The following is a 20,799-nucleotide window of genomic DNA, read 5'->3' as shown; positions in this document are numbered from 1 at the left end:
TAGGTTATTATAAACTACAAAGTCAATCAATTCTTTACCATTCCTGTTTAGAGTATATTCTCCATGTATTCCTATATTATTATTAATTTTCGTGTTTCCAATTCTTGCATTTAAGTCTCCTGCTAAAATTACGTAATCATTTTTATTTATTTTATTATGTATGTTTTGTAGCTGATTATAAAAATCAATATTATCTTTTTCTCTTCCTTCTTCTGGGGCATATAAACCAATTATTGTTAAATAGCCTCTATCTATTTTTATTCTAGCTTCTATTATTCTTTCATTCCATAATTTATAATGTTTTAACTGTTTTGAAAGGGAGTTATGAATCCAAATCATGACTCTTGCTTGTGCTCTTTGATCTCTGTCGACTCCACTGTGTATCACATTAAAATTTTCAGTTCTCATAGTTCCTTTTAATTTCTTTTTTGTTTCAGTGATTACTGCTATTTTAAAATTTCTTTCATTTAATAACTGGTCTAATTCTATTTCTTTATATGCTATTCCTCTTACATTCCAGTTTGCTATATGTATTATATTTTGTCGTTTCCATTTTCGTTTTCCCTTTTCCATTCCAGGGTCGTTTCCCACAGATTCAATCCGATTATCTTTTTTTCTGTCAGCTTACAAGTATGGTTATGTTCTCCATGTCAGGGGACTAGCCTGACGATGGAATAGTTCAATGGAATGGCTGCTACCTTAAGGCTTCTGAACTCGCCTTCTTCCGAATTTAAACCCATAGGAGAAATAGGGTATATTGAAGGGGAAAGGGTAGATTATAGCAGAAATATAGTAAGGTTTATAGAGAGGACATAGTTGTAAGGCCAGAAATGAAAAGACCCCATGGCCCTCGAGTACTCTAATAGCACAAGGGTCATAAAGTAAGAAGAGTTGGCTGATAAGGCCTTATAGGAAAGATTAAAGTAAGTGGATCTTCCTCAAAGTAGAAGAAGGAGAGGATAGATCCAGCTAGGGGTCCATAGGAGTGCCGCTTCCCCTTACAATCAAGATGATTGCCCCTCATGGCCCTGTTGGTCCACGAGTCCTTATTCAGTATATTCGGACCACCCCACCATATATATATATACGCACACTCACGCACGCGCATGTACACACACACATATGGTGGGCTCCCCTATCCGCCACCCGGGGGACGCGCTCTCTCTGACTAATGTAGGTACAAGTATTTATTAAACATTTATTTTGCATTCATTTTTTTATCTTTTATAAAAGAGTACCATATAAAACGAATTATTAATACAGTAATCGATCACGACGAATTGTATTTTTTACCATTGATTATTAGATTTGATTAACGCGATTTTGATATACGCGGAAACATCGAGAAATTAATTAAGCGCGTTAAATCGAGGGATACCTGTATATGCATAATTTGATTCATAAGGTATATCCTTTTAAGATGCATAATACTTTCATGAAAACTGAAACTAATTTAATTTTAAATATATTATCATAAAAGAATATTTGCAGTCATTTAAAAAAATTAAACTTATTTAGCTAATTTTGATTTTTTATGACCTTCTTGCCTAAGAAAGTTGAGCAATTGTGCAATATATATTATTCAGGGTAGGTCACCATCGTTATCCAAATTCCTGATACCCTAAAAAAGTGAAAAAGATAATATGAAAGTACTACTACATGAAAAATTTACACCGGTTACGATTTCGTATCGACAATCTACCTCTAAATTAAACCCTCAAAGCTCCAAGTCTGTCAGATTCTACATTTCTTTGGACACCCTGGAGGTGTCAAATAATAATAATAACAATAATCCTTTTTCCAAGTGTAAGTAAACAAAGTTCGCCCGCGAATTAATTTCATAAATAGCTTCTAATATACAAGTAGCCTATGATGGTTATCTTAGGTTATCAAAAGTTTTTATAACCAACAAACTGGAGATCTCATGCTTTTCATATGGATTTTCATACAAATCAGTTCTGATATGTTGCGAGCCATATGTGGATATATGTTGTGGAAAATGTCGTGCACCGGAACATCAGAATGGTGGTCATATTGAACCTCATTTGAAATTAATAATAAACGTCATGAAATTGATGTGTGCTGTCTCTCATTTGCCATTTAGTCATTAGTCACACCTACTAAAATTAATTTCGCAGCGCCAAAATTCTCCCTGTTGGCGACTTTTGGTACTGTTTTTTTTTTTTTTTTCGTTAAATCGAATCCTCATGTTCCACTGGTGTACGTCTACCGAATATTGGTGTGTTTCGTCCAATACATTACTCGCTAGAGGGCTCTGAACACTTGACGTTATTTTATAATCTATAATCACCCTGTAGATCAAGTGTGAGACTATTCTAACTGGAAGTGTTTACAACAGCAAGTATCGTTCATTGAAGTGTAAACACTTCACTGAATAATTTCAGTGAAGCGGGCATTGTGTGACCTATTGCCCCACTCTGCACAGGAAGGTCATTTGCACTTGATTACGTTGTCGAATTAAACTTTGTGTGTGTGTGTAGGGAAATGAAGGAAATCTAGTTTCCACCTGGATGACCCATAACTCAGGAAATTGTGCTACCCTCTATTTAATAGCCATATTTCCATGATTTCCCCTATAATCAAACGTGTACCTAAAAACATGATTTAGTAATCCGAAAGGCTACTTTAAAAATATGTATCTGATATAGCTGTAGTTGAATGTGTTATGATAGAGCTGACCTTCATCACAATATTATGTCATTGCAACAATTTAACATAACATGAATTACTAAATTATAATATTCATTATATAAATATTTTATATAATTTTTATTATATAAATAAGTACGCGCGGTTAGCCCAGTGGCTGTGCTCTTCGCAACCTGGGGTTGCGAAGAGCACAGTATGCCTGGGGAAGGAGTGTCCTAGGTTCGATTCTCGTCGGGGACGTAAAGAGTTGAAGGATCTTTCTCAGCCATAGCCAAGTTAGTCGGTTTTGGGCGTGGACAGCAGGGTTTTTCCCCAGTTTATTCTGGGATTTTTTCTCCCGCAAACCGGCCTTGTGAACTCAACACTAAGAACATAGGATACACCGGGATGTAGGGCTGACCACCCTATCCTATGAATGGTTTGAGGTCCGATGATAAATAAACTCTCGACATCGCGAAGGAAAGGAAGATGAGATGAGCCATAAATATTTTAAACTATGCAACAATACTTCGGATCAGAGACATTGTTGAAATTTTACTGACTACGAATTATGCAATGCCATTTATCATTACGGTGTTAAAATCAAAGAGACGCGTTGTTAACAAATAGTAGTAGTACAGTTAGATAAATAAAGCATTTCTGGTAGGCCATGCTACGTGTTCAAGCAAATGTGCTTCGAGTTCAGATTATTCATTTCGAAAACTATATTCATTTAAAATGTGTTCACCTAAAATATTATATTGAAACTATATTCACAATATATATTATATTATTTGCAATATATTTGCAACGCGCGACATTATAGTTATTAAACAGGATTGTAAGCTGTTTTGCATGAAACGATGGATTGCATTAAGAACAAGCAGATGCAATTTTATTTCACGGGATCCTCTTAGTGGTCATGACTTACATACAGATCAGAACTAGGTTCGGTAGTGCACCTACTGGAATCATTATTTAAGAAACAGATGAATTAATTGATAAACTGGATTGCGACTTTCCCAGAACATATTGATGCAGTGGCCAAATATTTAACAATTTACTTTTGACATATTTCCAACACTCGTTCAGCAATAAGAACGATTTCTTAATAAACAAGACGAAAGAAAAATTGTGTGGCTTGTTAGTTACTGTTCAACTGTATTTACTCATTACCACTCCCCCCTGCGTTCTCTTGAAGAACACAGAGAAGAGTCGTAGTGCGACTGAAAAAAACTCTTTCCTCATCTCAACAGCTGCACTTTCGATACCTCGTTTAAGTATTATGTTGAAACACGTTAATTTTTATATTAAATTTCCTTACGATTCTCTTATAGTTTTATTCCAAACAATTTTTCAATTACACACTGAGAATTCATTAAACTGGAGTGATCACGGGGACTATTTTCCCATAAAGTCTATTTTATTTCTCATGTTGAATCCTTTCAGATGATGAATAGGCAAAAACAGACAAGGAATCAACTTTTACCACAGGGTTTGTTTCTTCAGTATATTTCTTTCTTTTTCCCTTCATAGTTAAACGTAATACAAAGCAAACAAGGCAAGATGGAAATAAAAAGATCACAAACTTAAGAAGAAGAAGAAGACATAAACGCTCACAGTTGCTCAAAATTATTATTATTATTATTATTATTATTATACGGGCACCTCAATGGAGTCCGAAGTATCATCGTGGGAGATCCAAAATAAAATAAAGAACACAAACCGGACAGCTAAGTTTGAGTGTACGATTATTCTAATGATAAGGCCCACCGAAGATTATTCTTCTGAGGAAAAGATTTTGGAGTGAAGATATTTCGATATCGTTTATTACTTTCAGCATGGCAATAGTGTATTTATTAAACAAGGATGTGGAAAAATCGAATAAAAAGAAAACGCAATTTTATTTTATGGATTCATCCTTTTACTGGCAATGACTTATCCAACTCAAGAAATCCAAACCAAGTATGGAGATTTTCATCCTATAATGGTAGAAAAATCTATCAGAAGAACACATGCAATTTACAGATGTGATAAACTGGCTTCAGCCTTACAGATGCAACAGTAGTGGGAATAGTGTTGGGTAGAAGTTGCGCCCAATGGCTTTGGCTACAGACACGAATGCATGATTGCCATGCAGAAGGATGCAAGTCTCCTGCTGCTTCAAAACGGAGAATGTCCAAATCAGGAGACTCCAGCTGGGCACTCTTTGACATGGTATGTCAGAGTGGACATGTGCACAATCTGCACCTTTGGGGCGAAAGGAGCCAAAGAATGTATAACTGGGAAAGTTGAGGTAAGTAGTTCTGAGTGCTGAATAGAAATTTAGATTTCTGTCAGGAAAAGTAAGTGGAAGTTTGTAGACTGGAGATGGAAATGGACATCGCTGAGGTTCAATGGGAGATCACGTAATGAAAATCGTTTGAAATTTTACAACAAAATAATAAAATAAAATACTTAATATCATTCTCCAGTCCTACGACAACAATAAAATTTCGAGCAGTGAAACTTATGCAATCCCAGATGAGAGAATTGTCATGAGCATATGACAATTCTCAAATCTGCACTTTTACCATATACGTTTTACCTTTGCCTGGAGATGTTAGTAAACGAATTTATTACATAAAACGTGGAATAACTCTGAATAGACAAACTACATAATGGAAAATATGTACATGATATAGTATTGTTTGGAGATAATCAGGAACATTTTAATTACATGGTTGAAACATATATAAAGAGTGCATTGAATATGCAATGCAGATGCATTTTAGCAAAATCAGAACAACTGGAATTATTATTGAAAAAAAATACACTGAAGTAGGTGAAGACTCAATTAATAAGGAATGTTGATAAACTTATGAAGAGACTATTAAACGCAGAATAAATATGTAGAACGGTCTACTATGACTTACGGTAATTTACAAATATTTCGCAAAATACACAGCTCTCCAAAAAACTTAAAATCAAATCTCTCTACAGTTTTGCGGAAAAGTTGATCTCATTTAGTCATCATGAGGGATAGAATCCAAGGGATATATTATTTTCCGAAAGGACAGAGGGAAAAGAATGGGAGGAGAGGTTTTTCTAATGATAGCAACATAATCGAATCTAAAACGAAGAATAAAAGTACATCAGGAGGACAAGAATGGAGATGGTAATTCATTTGAGGTTACCCCATATGATCACTTTGTAAGTTGGGATATCCCAGAGCCAGATGTCACATTGATGACAGAATGGAGGTAGATGAACTGGAGGTGCTTAGAGTATTACGGAACCACGATACGAACTTGACCATAGGATTAAATGACACCTCCTTTGACCAAGTTGTTTAATTTAAGTCTCAGATCTGGGAAGGTGCCGAAGACGTGGATTGTTGTTGGTTATTTTGGATTTATTTTAGAAGCAACTAATGCTATGATTATGCCAATGTATCATGTTCATAAATTACGTATAAATTATGACACTTTCCAAGCTTCCACGTTCCACTGTGCACCCTCTTTCCACCACTGAAGATGACGCTGTATGTTGGTTAGGCTAATGTAGGGCTTGCATATTGCGATCCTACCATGGAACCCCATGTTGCGAGCCACGGTTCTGAATGTCTTTATGCAGACTCGTGTTCCAGTCGATGCCCAGAACTTCACATTCAACGTGTCCGCCGACGAATGACGGTTTTTATTTGTTATCCTTTGTAGCACCCTACGGTCACGTTCGGCGAGTGTGGTCGGTTGTTCACTCACTGTGGGTAGCACTTGCAGTTGACTCCCTATGCTTCCATCTCAGTATGGTATGATTGTTGATTGGGTGTCCATTGACTTCTGTTCGAGCAGTGTATATAATTGGTTTATTATTATTATGAGGCAATAATCATTGCTGTTATATCTTATATCCTCTGCACTAAATTAACGTGAACATGATTTCAGAACACGTTAACATATTTTAACACAAATCCGAATGGACTCAAATAAATCCGAACTATAGATGTATTATGCATCCATATGAGTATGAGATGTAATATCTCATACTCATAACGTAAGTAATTTTGGGAAATTACTTACGTTATGAGTGTGCGAATTTCAGTTAACCCTTGTTTACATAACCTCAGCTCAAAGTAGAAATATCTCTGGAGTTCAAATATTTTAAAAAGGTATAGAATATCGCAAATTACGTATATATTAGTGACAAAATTAGCAAAACAATTTTAGAAAATTTGGTGTAACTTGTTTACTTTGCAATTAAGCACCACAAAATTTGGTATACCGAGGTATGTAATATAATAACTTTGAAATGGGAGAGCAGCGAGAAATGTAAGATAGGTACAATGTCCGAAAGTATGGTCACATGACATCGGCAGGGCGTATGAGATTCTAATGGCTAAACAGTCCTGATAGCAGTGGGCCATTCTTAATATGAGAGTGTTTATATTATTCTGAGGCGACAAATTACATTCTTCCATGAAAGCACTCCAAGTTACAAGTGCAACGTTGTTGACGTTCAATCCGACGCCCAAGGACGTCCCACACAGTGTAGGTCGGATTTGTTTGGAGTCAGACTTAAATGTGCCGTGGCCCACACGATAGTTGGATATCTTCAGTTTTAAGATACTTCTTCACCACTTGAGTTCTATGAACTCAAGTGGTGAAGATATCTCCTACTTAAATTAATTTCTAATATCAGCCCCAGTTGAAATTTGAAGTTCTGCATTTCTTAAGAGATAAGATTTTTACATTTCTACATACATTTATAACCAGCACAATTGCTTTCAGAGTTTGATACCCGATTCACAGGATGCATAGATTTCTCAAGAATTCCAACAAAATGCAATTATTGAGTGGAAGCAACAGGAAGAGGAATAATAAAGAGACAACTGGTCTTCGAAATGGTTGTTAATCTTCAAAAAAGCATATAATTCCCAGTTTCTTTATGAAGAAAGTCTGTCTTTATAAGAGTTGATATCTATTGGATTAAATATATATTATTTCTTGGATTATATATATATATATATATATATATATATATATATATTTATTTATTTATTTATATATTAAAACTCTAGAAAATCGCCTATTGAATCCACACTATTTCAGACCATAACATATTGCGTACGGGTTAGAGACCACGAGATTGTGGCAGTTGTCTGCCATACTATCCTCATCGGATGCCGTTTAAATTCATTGATACTCTGTGCCAGCTTTCTCTGATTGGCTAAGAGCAGAAGTTGACTGTACTACAGTCTCCAAAAGTTAGGTAGAACTAAAATCACTTCGCCTAGTTCCCTGTTCGAATAGAAGGCATTCGTCTATTATTATTATTACTATTATTATTTCAAAAAACTCCAGACTCCACTCATAGAAACTAAATATCTCACTATTCGACATTCATCCTCTTCTACACAAAGCGCTGAACCTAAAATTACAAACAACACGCTATCTCGGACTTCACCTCGATGTTGATCAAAGTTGGAATAGCCATACAAATTCGGGATAAAGCAAGCAAACTATATCGATTAAAAGACATTGCTCCGAAACACATAGATCTACTAATCTATAAAGCATTGTGTGAAAACATTTTAAGACACGCAATTACATCCTACGCATTCTTCAGAGACTACAAACTTCACAGATTACAGTTGTTACAAAATTAAATGAAACAAACTGATATTCTGGGAACAAAAAGAACAGCCCACACTCACACGAGCAGCAAGGACAGAACATAAAATATTTAAGGTGAAACATTTATGTCACTACAGTCATACTAACACATTACTTCAGCCAAACCTACAGAGTAACCAGAAAAACACAAAATTGATAACAAGACTACAGTCAACAAACTACATAACATATAAGTATAATAATCACTATTATTATACTGACATGATAAACAAACTGCCGTTCGACGACAGAAACCTAGTTACGTACAGAGAGCTGAATCTGATTTTTCCTTTCAGTTGTTTCCGACCGCAGGTGACTTCGTAGGCATTGCCCACAAAATATTCCCGGTGAGATTTTTACAGGGTAGCTCACCATTACTTTCCTCAACCCTCCCAATTTTATCCGGGCTCCACACTGGCATAGGGCGGTGACGTATTCATGACTGTAATCCATGTGTATTCACTGGACCGGTTTGCCTGTTCTGGGGGACGAAAAACCCGAGTTTCCGGGTGAAACCCCCCCTACCTCCTTATGAGACCGGCTAACTCACTCTTAGTCGAAAGAGACCAGATAAAGGTTTCTCACGTCACTGACGGGAATTTCTTTCCGACCAAAGGGCTTCGTCTATACTGACTGAGCTACGGAGGCGCTATATAGATACCATAGCGAGACCGAAAATTAGAGGAAAATTTCACACACACACACACACACACACACACACACACACACACACACACACACACACACACACACACACACACACACACACACACACACGCACGCACGCACACAAAATGTATTACGAATTCCTGTAGAACACTATTACAAGACAAACAAACACGCCATATCCAAATCCAACCTTCCCTTCAAAAAGGTTAACTGTGTTCATGCAGTGGTAGTCCGTGGGGCGTGTACTCGGCTATACACATTAACTGGAAAACACACAGGTACACATCCATGTCTCTCTCTCTCTCTCTCTCTCTCTCTCTCTCTATATATATATATATATATGTGTGTGTGTGTGTGTGTGTATATATGTATATATACATACTCTCGAGGGACCCTGTATATGTATATATATATATATACTCTCGAGTGTGTGTGTGTATATATATATATATATATATATATATATATATATATATTAGGATAACCAAGCAATTTTATATGCTTGGTTATTTTAGCACCTAATCCCAAGTATGCAAACAATTAAGTTTGCGCCTGAAACAAAGTTCAAGTCTAAAGATGGTACAACACCAGGGCAACTCATTGTAAAGGTGGGTAAAGCTTTGATCACTATTCTTAGTATTTTCCCATAATGTAAAGCACATCTCACTAGAAGATGTATACTGCAATGCATTATGGGTGGGGTCACTACCCAGACCGGTTTCAACCTTTTTTGAGGTCTCCTCAGTGAGTAGCTAGACCCTAAATACCAAGGTTTTAGTAATTTATTCCCATATATATATATATATATATATATATATATATATATATATATATATATATATATATATATATATATATATATATAGATTTTATATATATATATATATATATTTTTTTTTTATTTTTTTTTATTGTAAACATAACAATCTTATATACAGGATTAACCGGTTTTTGGTTTTCTCTGCAGTCAGACAGAGAGGTTACATGCTCATACTCTTGTTGAGGTATGTTACATCGAAGTCACTTATAAGGCTAATTACATTTTTTTTATTTTTTTTAAAAATAAATTAAAGCCATTAAGAGTTATTTTAACATGATAACATAAGATCTTGTTTTAACATAAGAACATAAATGTGGAAGAACATAGAAGGTACTATTGCACAATATTATCTATTAACATGAGAGTGCCAGCTGATTAACTTTCGCACTGTTAAGCACAACAATCCTTCTTTCTTCCCCCTTTCTTTTTTTTGGGGGGGGGTACAGGTGTCACTTCTATGCTGGAAAGTGGATTATAATGCAGTCGCCCTGCTCAGCCAGGAGTTGATTCCGTGGATTCCATTCTTGGTGGAAAAGATCTAAGGTGTTGTTTTGCCTATGGTGGTGATGTTCGTGTAGGATCCGACATCTCACCTTTTGTTGGAAGGCTGCAGTGAGTTGGTCAGTTGCCTCTCTCTGTGAAGTTGCTGTGCTGTCTGGTCTTGTATGTCTGAGGTAGAAGTTGTATATTACCGCTTTTGCGGTGATGAAAAGGTAATTGCAGAATGAATGGTTATTTGGCTCCACATGGACGAGATTGAAATATTCCTCTTCTGTATGAAGATTACCACAGGTAAGAGCTGCCATTTCCCGAATCAAACTGATTAATTTAGTGTTGACTGGGCATTCCAAGTAGACATGCCGGACCGTTCCTAATTGGTACCAGAAGAGGCAGTTATCTGAGACGTTTGAGTTAAACTTTCGTAATATAGTAGGAGTAGGTAATATATTATGCCACATTCTCCACTGAATATCTGCGTCAGGTTTGATGGCTCTTGTGCGATATGGTAGATCCCATTGAAATAGTGTTTGATCAGATGATGCAGGATTTTCCATCAAAGTGCTTTGGTTTGACTGTTGTGTTAGGGTGCTGTAGATCTTGTTGGTGTTGCTGGGTGTAAGTTTCTCCCATGAGTCATTGGTTTTTATCAGAAAGATAGGCGCCAAAACTTCTGAGTTTGGAGGAGTAAGCCCCACTTCTGTTATGCTATCAGGCATAGCGGCTTGAAAAGCGGCCTTTACGGTGCCTATCTGCTCAGACTCATTCCCATATTCCAGGTTTTCGAGCGAATTTGGAAAGCGCCAGGTGAGGCTTGGAGAAAGAATGTCACCCAAGATCCTCACGTTTCGCCAGCTCCATGGAGGAAAGAAAAATTCTTTCTGAGTGATCGGGCTTCTTACCATCGTGTTGTGAAAGATGGGTTCCATGAGGATTTCAGGTAGGGATGCTGTCTTCACTGTGTGCTGGAGGTTTAGCTTCTTCCATCGTCGAAGGGCGTCTTTGTAGAAGTCTGTTAAACTTACAGGCACTTGAGCTGTTGTCATTCTTAAGGTGGTGGAGAGAGAGAGACCTCTAGTGGCAGAAGTGAAAATATACTCAGTGGTGCACTTGTGTGATATTTCCTGTTGTAGGGCATTTATGAGAAATCGAGCGCGGAACGTTGTTATCCTGTTGTCAATGGAGACCAACTTTTGTCCTCCATTTTTGAGAGAAGTACATAGCTGGGAGTAGGAAAGCCAGTTTGTTTTATTCCATATGAATCGATATATGGTTGACTTTATTTGTTTGATGAATTGAACTGGTGGCGTAAGGATCTTTAGTGTATGCCAAAGGACACTGGTGGCTATTTGGTTAACGATTATTGTTCTCCCTCTTGTGGAGTCAGAGGCTCGTATTGCTGCCCACTTTCCTAGAACTTGCTTGAAACGCTTGTTTAGTGTTTCCCAGTTCTTATCCACATAAGAGGGTGTGTTTCCTAGGTAAATCCCCAGGTATTTGTTTCCCTCTGTGGACCAGGTACCAGACATTGGGGAATCGGTTCGGTTTTTCCATTTGCCACACCACAGTCCTATGGTTTTATGTGTGTTTAGTTTGGCTCCTGAGGCTGCCTGATATTGTTGGTATGCCATTTGTATGTTATGAAAGTCCTCTTCTTTGCGGGCTATGATTGTAACATCATCAGCATATGCTGTCAGGGTTATGGTTTGGTAGGGAAGTTTAGGGCGGCATGCTTTGAGCAGCATGCTGAGTCTACACAGAAAGGGTTCGATGGCAATTGTGTAAAGAGGACCGGGGAGTGGACAGCCTTGTTTAATACCTCTGCTGTATGGTGCAGTTATGGTAAGCCTGTTGTTTATTTTCATGCAAAACTGTGCCTTGGCATACAACATTTTAATAGAGTGAATGATGCCTGAGCCAAAGCCAAATGCTTTCAAGCAGTTGAAGAGGTAAAGGTGTTCAACGCGGTCGAAAGCTTTTTCTTGGTCTAGTGTTACAAGACCCATTGTTTCACTGTTGTTGTTCGCTATGCTTATGAGATCCCTTATGAGATGTAAGTTTTCGTGGATAGATCTTCCAGGGATGGAATAGCTCTGATGCCTATTTATTATTTCGCTCAGAGCGGGTTTAAGTTTGTTGGCAATGGCTTTGGATATAATTTTGCAGTCGGTGTTTGTGATAGAGATGGGTCTCCAGTTTCCTAGTTTCGTCGCGTCTCCTTTCTTTGGAATGAGTTTGATAACTGATGTTGTCATATTGAGTGGAAAGCCATTGGTATTCGCTTCGACAAATACTCTGTAGAGGATAGGTCCAAGCTGTTCCCAGAAGGACTGATAAAATTCAGTGGTGAGCCCGTCTATGCCAGGAGATTTATCTTTAGGTAAGGAGGTGCAGGCAGTTTTCAGATCGTGTAACGTGATAGGGAGTTCTGTGTTACTCCTTGTTGTTGGTGAGAGTCTTTTCACATCGGAGAGAATTTTATTCGTGGCCTCCATAGATGTTGGGTTGGCTTGGTACAAATTTTTGTAGTACTGCAAGGTATATAAGAGGATTTCGTCATGATTTTCTATGATGTTTCCATTATCTGTTTTAATAGCAGATATAGTGGTGCACTCTTGTTGGCGTTTTTCTAGTGAAAAGAAATACTTTGTAGGGGCATATATATATATATATATATATATATATATAGATAGATAGATAGATAGATAGATATTATATATATATATATATATATATAGCAATTTGTAGTATTAACTCGGTACTCGGTACATTTTTATATGAATATATATAAATATATTCATATTTATATATATATATAAATATGAATATATATATATATATATATATATATATATATATATATATATATATATATATATATATATATATATATATATATATATATATAATAGATAGCCGAGTATATATATATATATAGAGAGAGAGATAGATGGATGTGTCCCTGTGTGTTTTCCAGTTAATGTGTATAGCCGAGTACACGTCCCACGGACTACCACTGCATGAACACAGTTAACCTTTTTGAAGGGAAGGTTGGATTTGGATATGGCGTGTTTGTGTGTCTTGTAGTGGTGTTCAAGAGGAATTCATGATACGTTTTTTTTTTTTATGTGTGTGTGTGTGTGTATGTGTGTGTGTGTGTGTGTGTGTGTGTGTGTGTGTGTGTGTGTGTGTGTGTGTGTGTGTGTGTGTGTGTGTGTGTGTGTGTGTGTGTGTGTGTGTGTGTATATTTATTATACCCAAGATAAAATACTTTCTACATCTATATCTCCTGTTGAGATTTTCATTTAATAAGGTTAAAACACCTTATAGTAACTTGTTTTGGTAAAATACTTATAAGCTCTTTATTGGAAATACAATTTTATTAATACAGACCAGTTTACAATAAAACATTTATTAAAAACCTACCAGTTTCGCCAGCAAACTGTCTGGCTTTTTCAAGGCGTTTACGGAGATATGAAAGCTAGTAAATGCAAATTAAAAGGAACATAAAAAACGTTGTAAACCAACTAGTAGCTATGGTTACGCATTTCGCGTGACAGAGAGGACCTATTGTTCTTATTCATTATCACGCATGCGTGTTTGTTGTAGACAACCAAATATGTATAATTTAAATAAGCTCTGTATTACTAAAATCTTTGTATTTCTAGCCTGGCTTCCACTGATGAGACCTCAGTAGAGGTCGAAACCGGTCTGGGTAGTGGCCCCTTGCCTTTAATACATAGCATCATACATCTCCTCCAGGAGATGTGTTTTGCATTGAGGGTAAATATTAAGAATAGTGATCAGAGCTTATACACCTTTTACCATGAGTTGCCTTGATCTTGCACTACGTGTGTAACCTAGACTTGCAATACTTCCAGGCGCAAACTTGACTTACTTGTCTGTTTGCTTACTTGGGAAATGGAATAAAACCAGGTTTAAAATAGCTTGGTATCTTTAATATATATACAGTATATATATATATATATATATATATATATATATATATATATATATATATATATATATATATATATATATATATATATATATATATATATATATAGTTTTCACAACACGCACATACATATATAAACAGTTAAATCGACGCCTGCCGGATACTGAAACAAAACCACGAAACCGTCTGTTATCTTCCTGATATAAGCTCTGCAGAAACGTCGAGATAGAAAACAGAAATGCCATCCACCAACCCAAATAAACAAGTATATCAAAAATAATGTACTCATTGACTTGCATATTGAATTTTTGCAGAGAAGTAAAATATCTGTATGAAATTCAGAATATATAAAAATATTGATTGAAATACAAAAGACAAAATGCAGAAAAAGTATGTATATTAATATAAAATAATTCTATTATTCTTTGTTTTCTTGAACCGTCAGTTGTATCACTGCATTGTACACTGAATTGTATGCATATTCGTGCTGCTAATCCATATGTAAATGCGATGGATAAATATTTAGTTACCTTGTAAAATGTATATTTGTTTCTATAAAGAATTCAGTACTCTTCATTTAGTGCTGAATCTTTGTAGCACAGAAAATATGTCTAACTAAATAATCTCAAAGATTATTTAGCGATTTTTTTTCAAGTTTTAAAAGTAAATATTATTTTGATAAGAATCAATACTATGAGATTGTAAAATACTGAGGTCTGATGCTTTTTTTTTCGCAGGTGGGCTCATTTCACGGTAGCTAAAATCAACAATGACATCACTTCCTCCAACATATGGCAAGAAGCTGAACATGAATAAGAATATCTGCTCAGTATCATATACAATCGTTATTTTCTTTTTAATGGGTGCCGTTCTATATTTAACTCTTTATCAGTTTTGCAAAAACCAAATATACGGAGTAACACAGTATTTAAGAATACAATCAAATACAACACAGAACGAATTGGATATACAGCAATATGTAGAAATAGAAAACATTTATGGCCAATCCAGGAGCTTGCGGGTCCTCTTCCAGAAGGCAAAGACCAGCAATGAAGCAATAAAAATTATTCTTCTGTGGACAAAATACTTTGGTGAAGATTATTCTAAGGACTTTTACTTTTTTCAACCTGGAAATTCAACTTTCATTAACCAAAGATGCGCTCGGGTAAACTGCTTTGTTACAAATAACAGATCTTTTATAGAACACGCAGACGCTATATTGTTCCACTTGAGTAGTATAAATGTCAATGATATACCTAAATATCGAAAACAAAACCAGAAATGGATACTTTACGACTTGGAGGCTCCAGTTTCGAAGGCATGGCAGTTAAAAAAATTGAATGGATTGATCAACTGGACTATGACTTATAGAGAAGATTCCGACATACTGGTAAAATACGGAATGGTTTATCCCTTGAAAAGCACGGAAGAATTCAAAAATCAAACAGATATTTGGAAGACAAAGAAAAACGAAATTGTGTGGTTTGTTAGTCATTGTGAAACTTATAGTAATAGAGAAGATTATGTACGTGAAATGCAGAAGTATATTAGTGTGGATATCTACGGGCAGTGTGGAAACAACACGTGCCATCCATCTCAGTCCAAAGCGTGTTACGATGACATTTTGAATGACTATAAATTCTATCTTGCTTTTGAAAACACCATCTGCAGAGACTATGTCACAGAAAAGTTTTTCAATGTCCTTAATTATAACATCATACCGGTTGTTTTTGGCGGTGCAAATTATAGTCGGTATTTACCAGCAAATGCTTTCATTGATGCACTACAATTTCCAGTTCCAAGTGACCTAGCAAAACATTTATTACACATTGGAAGTAACAGAGATTTATACAATTCTTATTTGCACAACAAAATTCATTATAAGGCATATCTGAATCGGTGGGCATGTAATTTATGTGAAAAATTGTACGAAACGCACCCCAAACAATCAACAAAAGATTTAAATCAATGGTGGTATGAGGATGCAAACTGCAAGAAATGGACGAAAAAGACGCCAAAGAATATTAAAAAAAAATAGTTTGAAATTTAAAATGCATTATATTCACTTTGTGAAATAGGCACAAATTAAAATATTTCGATTAATCTCATTGGTAATTCGGTTGTCAATAGCAACTTCTTTGTTTATTACAAATAGTGGAAATTTAAACCACGGATAGGATAAGAATGGACGCGAAATCCTCTGTAGAGAAATTTATGTAGCTTCTTCAATCTATAGGGTTCTTCTGTTGTTTTCCTCAAACAGAGCAGTTTTTGGTCTTTTAACACCTTTTATGTGAAAAACCGTCTTCCTCTGGTGATATTTGATATTCAATGCTGAATTATTTTATTCTTTCTAAAGAATTCTCCACTTACGTGCTTCCTCTTCACATCTCCATCGAGACAGTTTGTTAAATCTGCATGAAATATTTCAAGACGTAACTTAATCATTCTTTAATGGGATCTAATTAATTCTAAGTTACTTTCAATTCATTTTAATTTATCTCAGTTTCTCTGATAGTGTTAGAATTAGATTACATGATTTTTAAATGAATTATTCTTTATACTGCAATAGACAAGGCACTGAAAAGTCATTTGCCTTTATTGGCGTGTGTATCATCGTGTCCCGATATATTTCCTCGAGGGATGTACAGAATATTATGAGAGTACTAGATGATTATGTTTATATTTTTAACACTTAGTATAAACAATTTTCATTAAATGAATCTTTTATTTTTCCGGACTACAACCAAATCACCCCCCCCCCACACACTAAGGCAATTTAACTCATCAATTCATCCCGATGATAATAATATTGAGTTCCTTGTAAGATCTTCATTTTATTAGAATTCAGCCACTGATGCCATCTGTTCACATTCCTGTTTTTTTTTTCAGAACTCTTATGTCTGTAAATAAACAGTTTTATTTCTAATCCAATGTTCGCATTCACAATTTAAGACAATACATGAAGAATCCTAAAACATTAATACAATACAACTGCATTCTCTTAGTGGGTTGGCACATTTCTCTCTTATTCCGTATACATTGATTCAGTTGACTCACCATCATACAAGTTTTGTTAATTTTGATCTACTTCCATATTTAATTTACAATTTGTACCAAAAAGTGAACCTTTTTGGTAAAAATGGCCAAAATATTTCTTTCTTTCGTAGGCTCTGCTTTCAGAATTCAAATGCTTTTCATTTTTATTTTCGGAATTTTGTCCTTTTGTTGCTGATTTTCATGTCAAATTTCTTACATCCATTATTCATTCAGTTAAAGAGCACTGAAGTCTTATACTGGGGTATAATATCTCGTTGACAAATGAAAGATAACTCATTTTATATCTTTGATATTAGGTTGAATGTCACTTTCCTTCATATAATGTAATTCCTTTTTTTTTGTCACACTATTGTCTCTTTGGACGTCGTATGGTCACTCCCGGTACCAGTATCACATACTGTATTTTAGAACGAAGTCTGTTCTGTGGAGAGGTCGCAACTCCCTTTCAACATAGAGACAATTGCAAATATCCATATCCATTGCAAGATTTGAACTAGCAGCCCATAGGTTGGATTGCGGATACATCACCACTCGGCCAGCAATGTAATTCATATAGATGATGAATAATAGTGGAGATAACCTGCATCCATATCGTTTATTTGATTATACATGAAATCATCTTAATGTATAATCAGATATAAAAATTTTTTATACGTCTGATCCATCATCCATTTGGAACATTAGTGAGGATTCTTTGATTAAAAAATGTTCGGAAGCATGGAATTAAAATCTTGCAACAATTCGTAATTAAACCTAACTTCAAGAGTTGACTGTTTGAAAGCTTGGGACAATGTTCACCTATATGTTGCAGATCTTGTTTATTTACTTGTTCTAACTTTTCGGTAACACGTGTGTGGAACCTATCAAGTTTCTTTTCCAGTAACTGATCTCCGGTTAAATTTCTTTGATTTTAGATTTAAAGAATTTTCTGACTTTTTTGATGCTTGTCATCATCTTTTAAAAATCCATTCTGATTTGTAATCTAAATTAAAATTAAACTATTCTGCTATACCCATGCTCATATTTTGCTGGAGATTTTGTATTACCCTTAATACCCCTGGGACATGAAATTTAACATTTAAAACGAGAGGATAAAATATTTAATCTTCACTTGAATTTCGAAGAGACGTTTACGTGCACTTAATGCTGAAATAGTTAGGCCTAATAAGAAAAGATCAACAAGTTGATAATAAAATTTATTTTCCTTAGGTTTAAAGAATTTGTATGAAGTAATAAATATCAACCTTTTTCCAGAACACTTTAACTTAGCGTGGTCTTTCCTATGTTTAATAAATGGGTTAATGTACTCTTTTTAAGATTTCATTAAAGGTATCTATTTTTGTATTAAAATCAGATATAAAACTATTTACGATTTCATTCATTTGTGATCTGCTGCTGAGATTTGCCAAATTTTCAAGTGGAAGGAGTTCTGTACTGTTTTTAGAGTCTCCTTTACCTGCTTATCAAAGTCGACTTTTTAGCTATTCGCTGTTTCATCTATTTTTGGTTTATTGACTGTCAATGTTCTGATTTTACTTCGTATAACTTTAAGGACTATTTATGAATGAAATGAAATCTATAATCGTCTTTTTTTTTTAATTTATTAGTGTGGAAAAATCTTTTAAATTGCCTGCAGTATCACAGAGAGACTGATAACTGGTTTTTATCAAAATCAGTGCAACAGTAACTGCATTTGTATCCAGATCATAATCAGCTATATAGGAAAGAGGGATTGTTAGTAAGATCGAATCCTTCTTAGGAATAAAAACTAGTTTATTATCGAGTTAATACTTATTAATAGTATATCTATACCATTTGAGGGATTTGGAAATTGGGAAAATTCCATGTCTTCTATTGTTAAAAAAATTGACATCACCTCTGAAATTCGTATCTAATACTACATGCACATTATTCAAGTTTTGTTTTGGTGAATTGTTAAAATTTTTGTAGAAACGATTTTTTTTTCATTTATTAGAAGAGTAACGTTTTCTCTTCTGCCCTTCTTCTTTTCCTAAAGTAGTATCTGTTCGTTAAAAAAAACAACTGTAAATTGATGGCATCCCTGCTGCGCGAAGGCGGACTTAGCTGTCTTAAAATTCTGTGCTCTGCAATAATTGTGCTGCAATCTCACATCATTACATACGCTAAAATACGATTGAGTTATGTAAATTTCAGATAAATTTCTCTTCTACCTCAAATAGCATCGAAGATTATAGATTATGTTGGTCGGGATTGAAATCCGAAGCTTGACAATTTCTTCTTTATATGTGCTGAAAGTTGCGTTACTTGGGCCTAGTTTTCCTTTTGATTCGGCAAAATGTCGTACTTTTGGACCGATGAGTCTCTTGCATGAACATTAATTACGGAAGCACCAATATAAATTATATTTAACACAACTTTTACTAGCGCTTTTGATAATATTAATAAGCATGTGAAGAGGCAAGCACGTTGATATCTTTCTCTTATTAATATGGAAAGATTCTTTTAAAGGAAAATGAACAATTTTCATTTATCCTACCTTAATTAAAAATGTTTAGTCTAGTCCGTAACCTACTTGCAAAATAAATTCAAATCTCTGGAAATATTTCAATAAATTCTATCTGTATAATAGAATAAGTATTCACCATTTTAAAACCAATGTACGTGGATTATATATAATATATTTTCTTTTAAAAATATACAAAAATTTGCTAGAAAATGACGAATTTTTAAAATTATGAATTGACAACTTCTTTGTTTCTCTTTACAAATGTTTTAGAGAAAAGAAAAAAATTGTACATGTTTTTAAATTAATAAAATATGTGATAATATAAGAAGTTTGGATTCATTATAGAAACTCTTCACTTCATCATAACAGCTCTAAATAAAATATTCTTAATTAAAACAAGCAGATACGAGTTTATGAAAAGCATAAAAAATGAATAAATAATATCATACCTGATATACTCTCCAGCTTACAGCCGGCAAGCCATCAGTGCATTTCAGGTACTTAACACGTTTCCACACTCACAGAAAGTCAGTGGCTGAACGGGAGCGTTATCTCAAACAGAAATCTGTACAGTGTATGTTAGAGTTTATAAAAGACGGACATTTCAAAACTAAATGTACTGCTTACCAAGTGATTAGATTCTTTATTTATATAAGATTTTAAAGATATGACCTTTAAGATTTTGAACTTGAGAGTATGCCCTTGAAAATAGTCATTTGGTGTGGAATATGATGCCAATGTTTCAGTTTGATTTTCTTATATAAATATTGCTAATTTTACAAGAGGGAAAAATGTGCGGTGGAGATTACAGGTATGCATGTTTCCTTTATTTTCACGTTATGAAAGTTAGTGTAATTTCAGTCGTTAATTAACGTTTTCTGTCTACCTTTTTACTCAATTGTCAATTGTTTATATCCTCGTCACATTTGTTGCAGTGCTTTCTCAATTTGCATTTACAAATTTATATCACAGTGGTTTTTCTACTACGGAACGTCGCCACAAA

The 20,799-nt window shown here is 34.9% G+C and overlaps 2 protein-coding genes across 2 annotated transcripts in view; both read left to right on the top strand.

The window, feature by feature from the left end:
• Positions 1 to 20,001, top strand: part of LOC150106372 (lewis-type alpha-(1,3)-fucosyltransferase-like) — a 32,094-nt gene extending 12,093 nt beyond the window's left edge. The window contains exon 2 of the mRNA XM_090392408.1: positions 14,986 to 20,001. Coding sequence (XP_090248534.1) covers positions 15,018 to 16,286 — 1,269 coding nt within the window. The 5' untranslated portion in view covers positions 14,986 to 15,017 and the 3' untranslated portion in view covers positions 16,287 to 20,001. The remainder of the gene's footprint in view (positions 1 to 14,985) is intronic.
• Positions 20,002 to 20,519: 518 nt separating this feature from the next.
• Positions 20,520 to 20,799, top strand: part of LOC150106369 (lewis-type alpha-(1,3)-fucosyltransferase-like) — a 29,785-nt gene continuing 29,505 nt past the window's right edge. Inside the window, exon 1 of the mRNA XM_090392406.1 lies at positions 20,520 to 20,607. The gene's annotated coding sequence lies outside the window, so the exon portion shown is untranslated. The remainder of the gene's footprint in view (positions 20,608 to 20,799) is intronic.

The sequence above is a fragment of the Typopeltis vanoorti genome, chromosome 5 (assembly GCF_054136105.1).
Source record: "Typopeltis vanoorti isolate ZY-2024b chromosome 5, IOZ_Tvanoo_1.0, whole genome shotgun sequence".
Classification (NCBI taxonomy): domain Eukaryota; kingdom Metazoa; phylum Arthropoda; class Arachnida; order Uropygi; family Thelyphonidae; genus Typopeltis; species Typopeltis vanoorti.
Note: the sequence above shows the minus strand (reverse complement) of the source record. Positions and strands in the feature narration are given on the sequence as shown.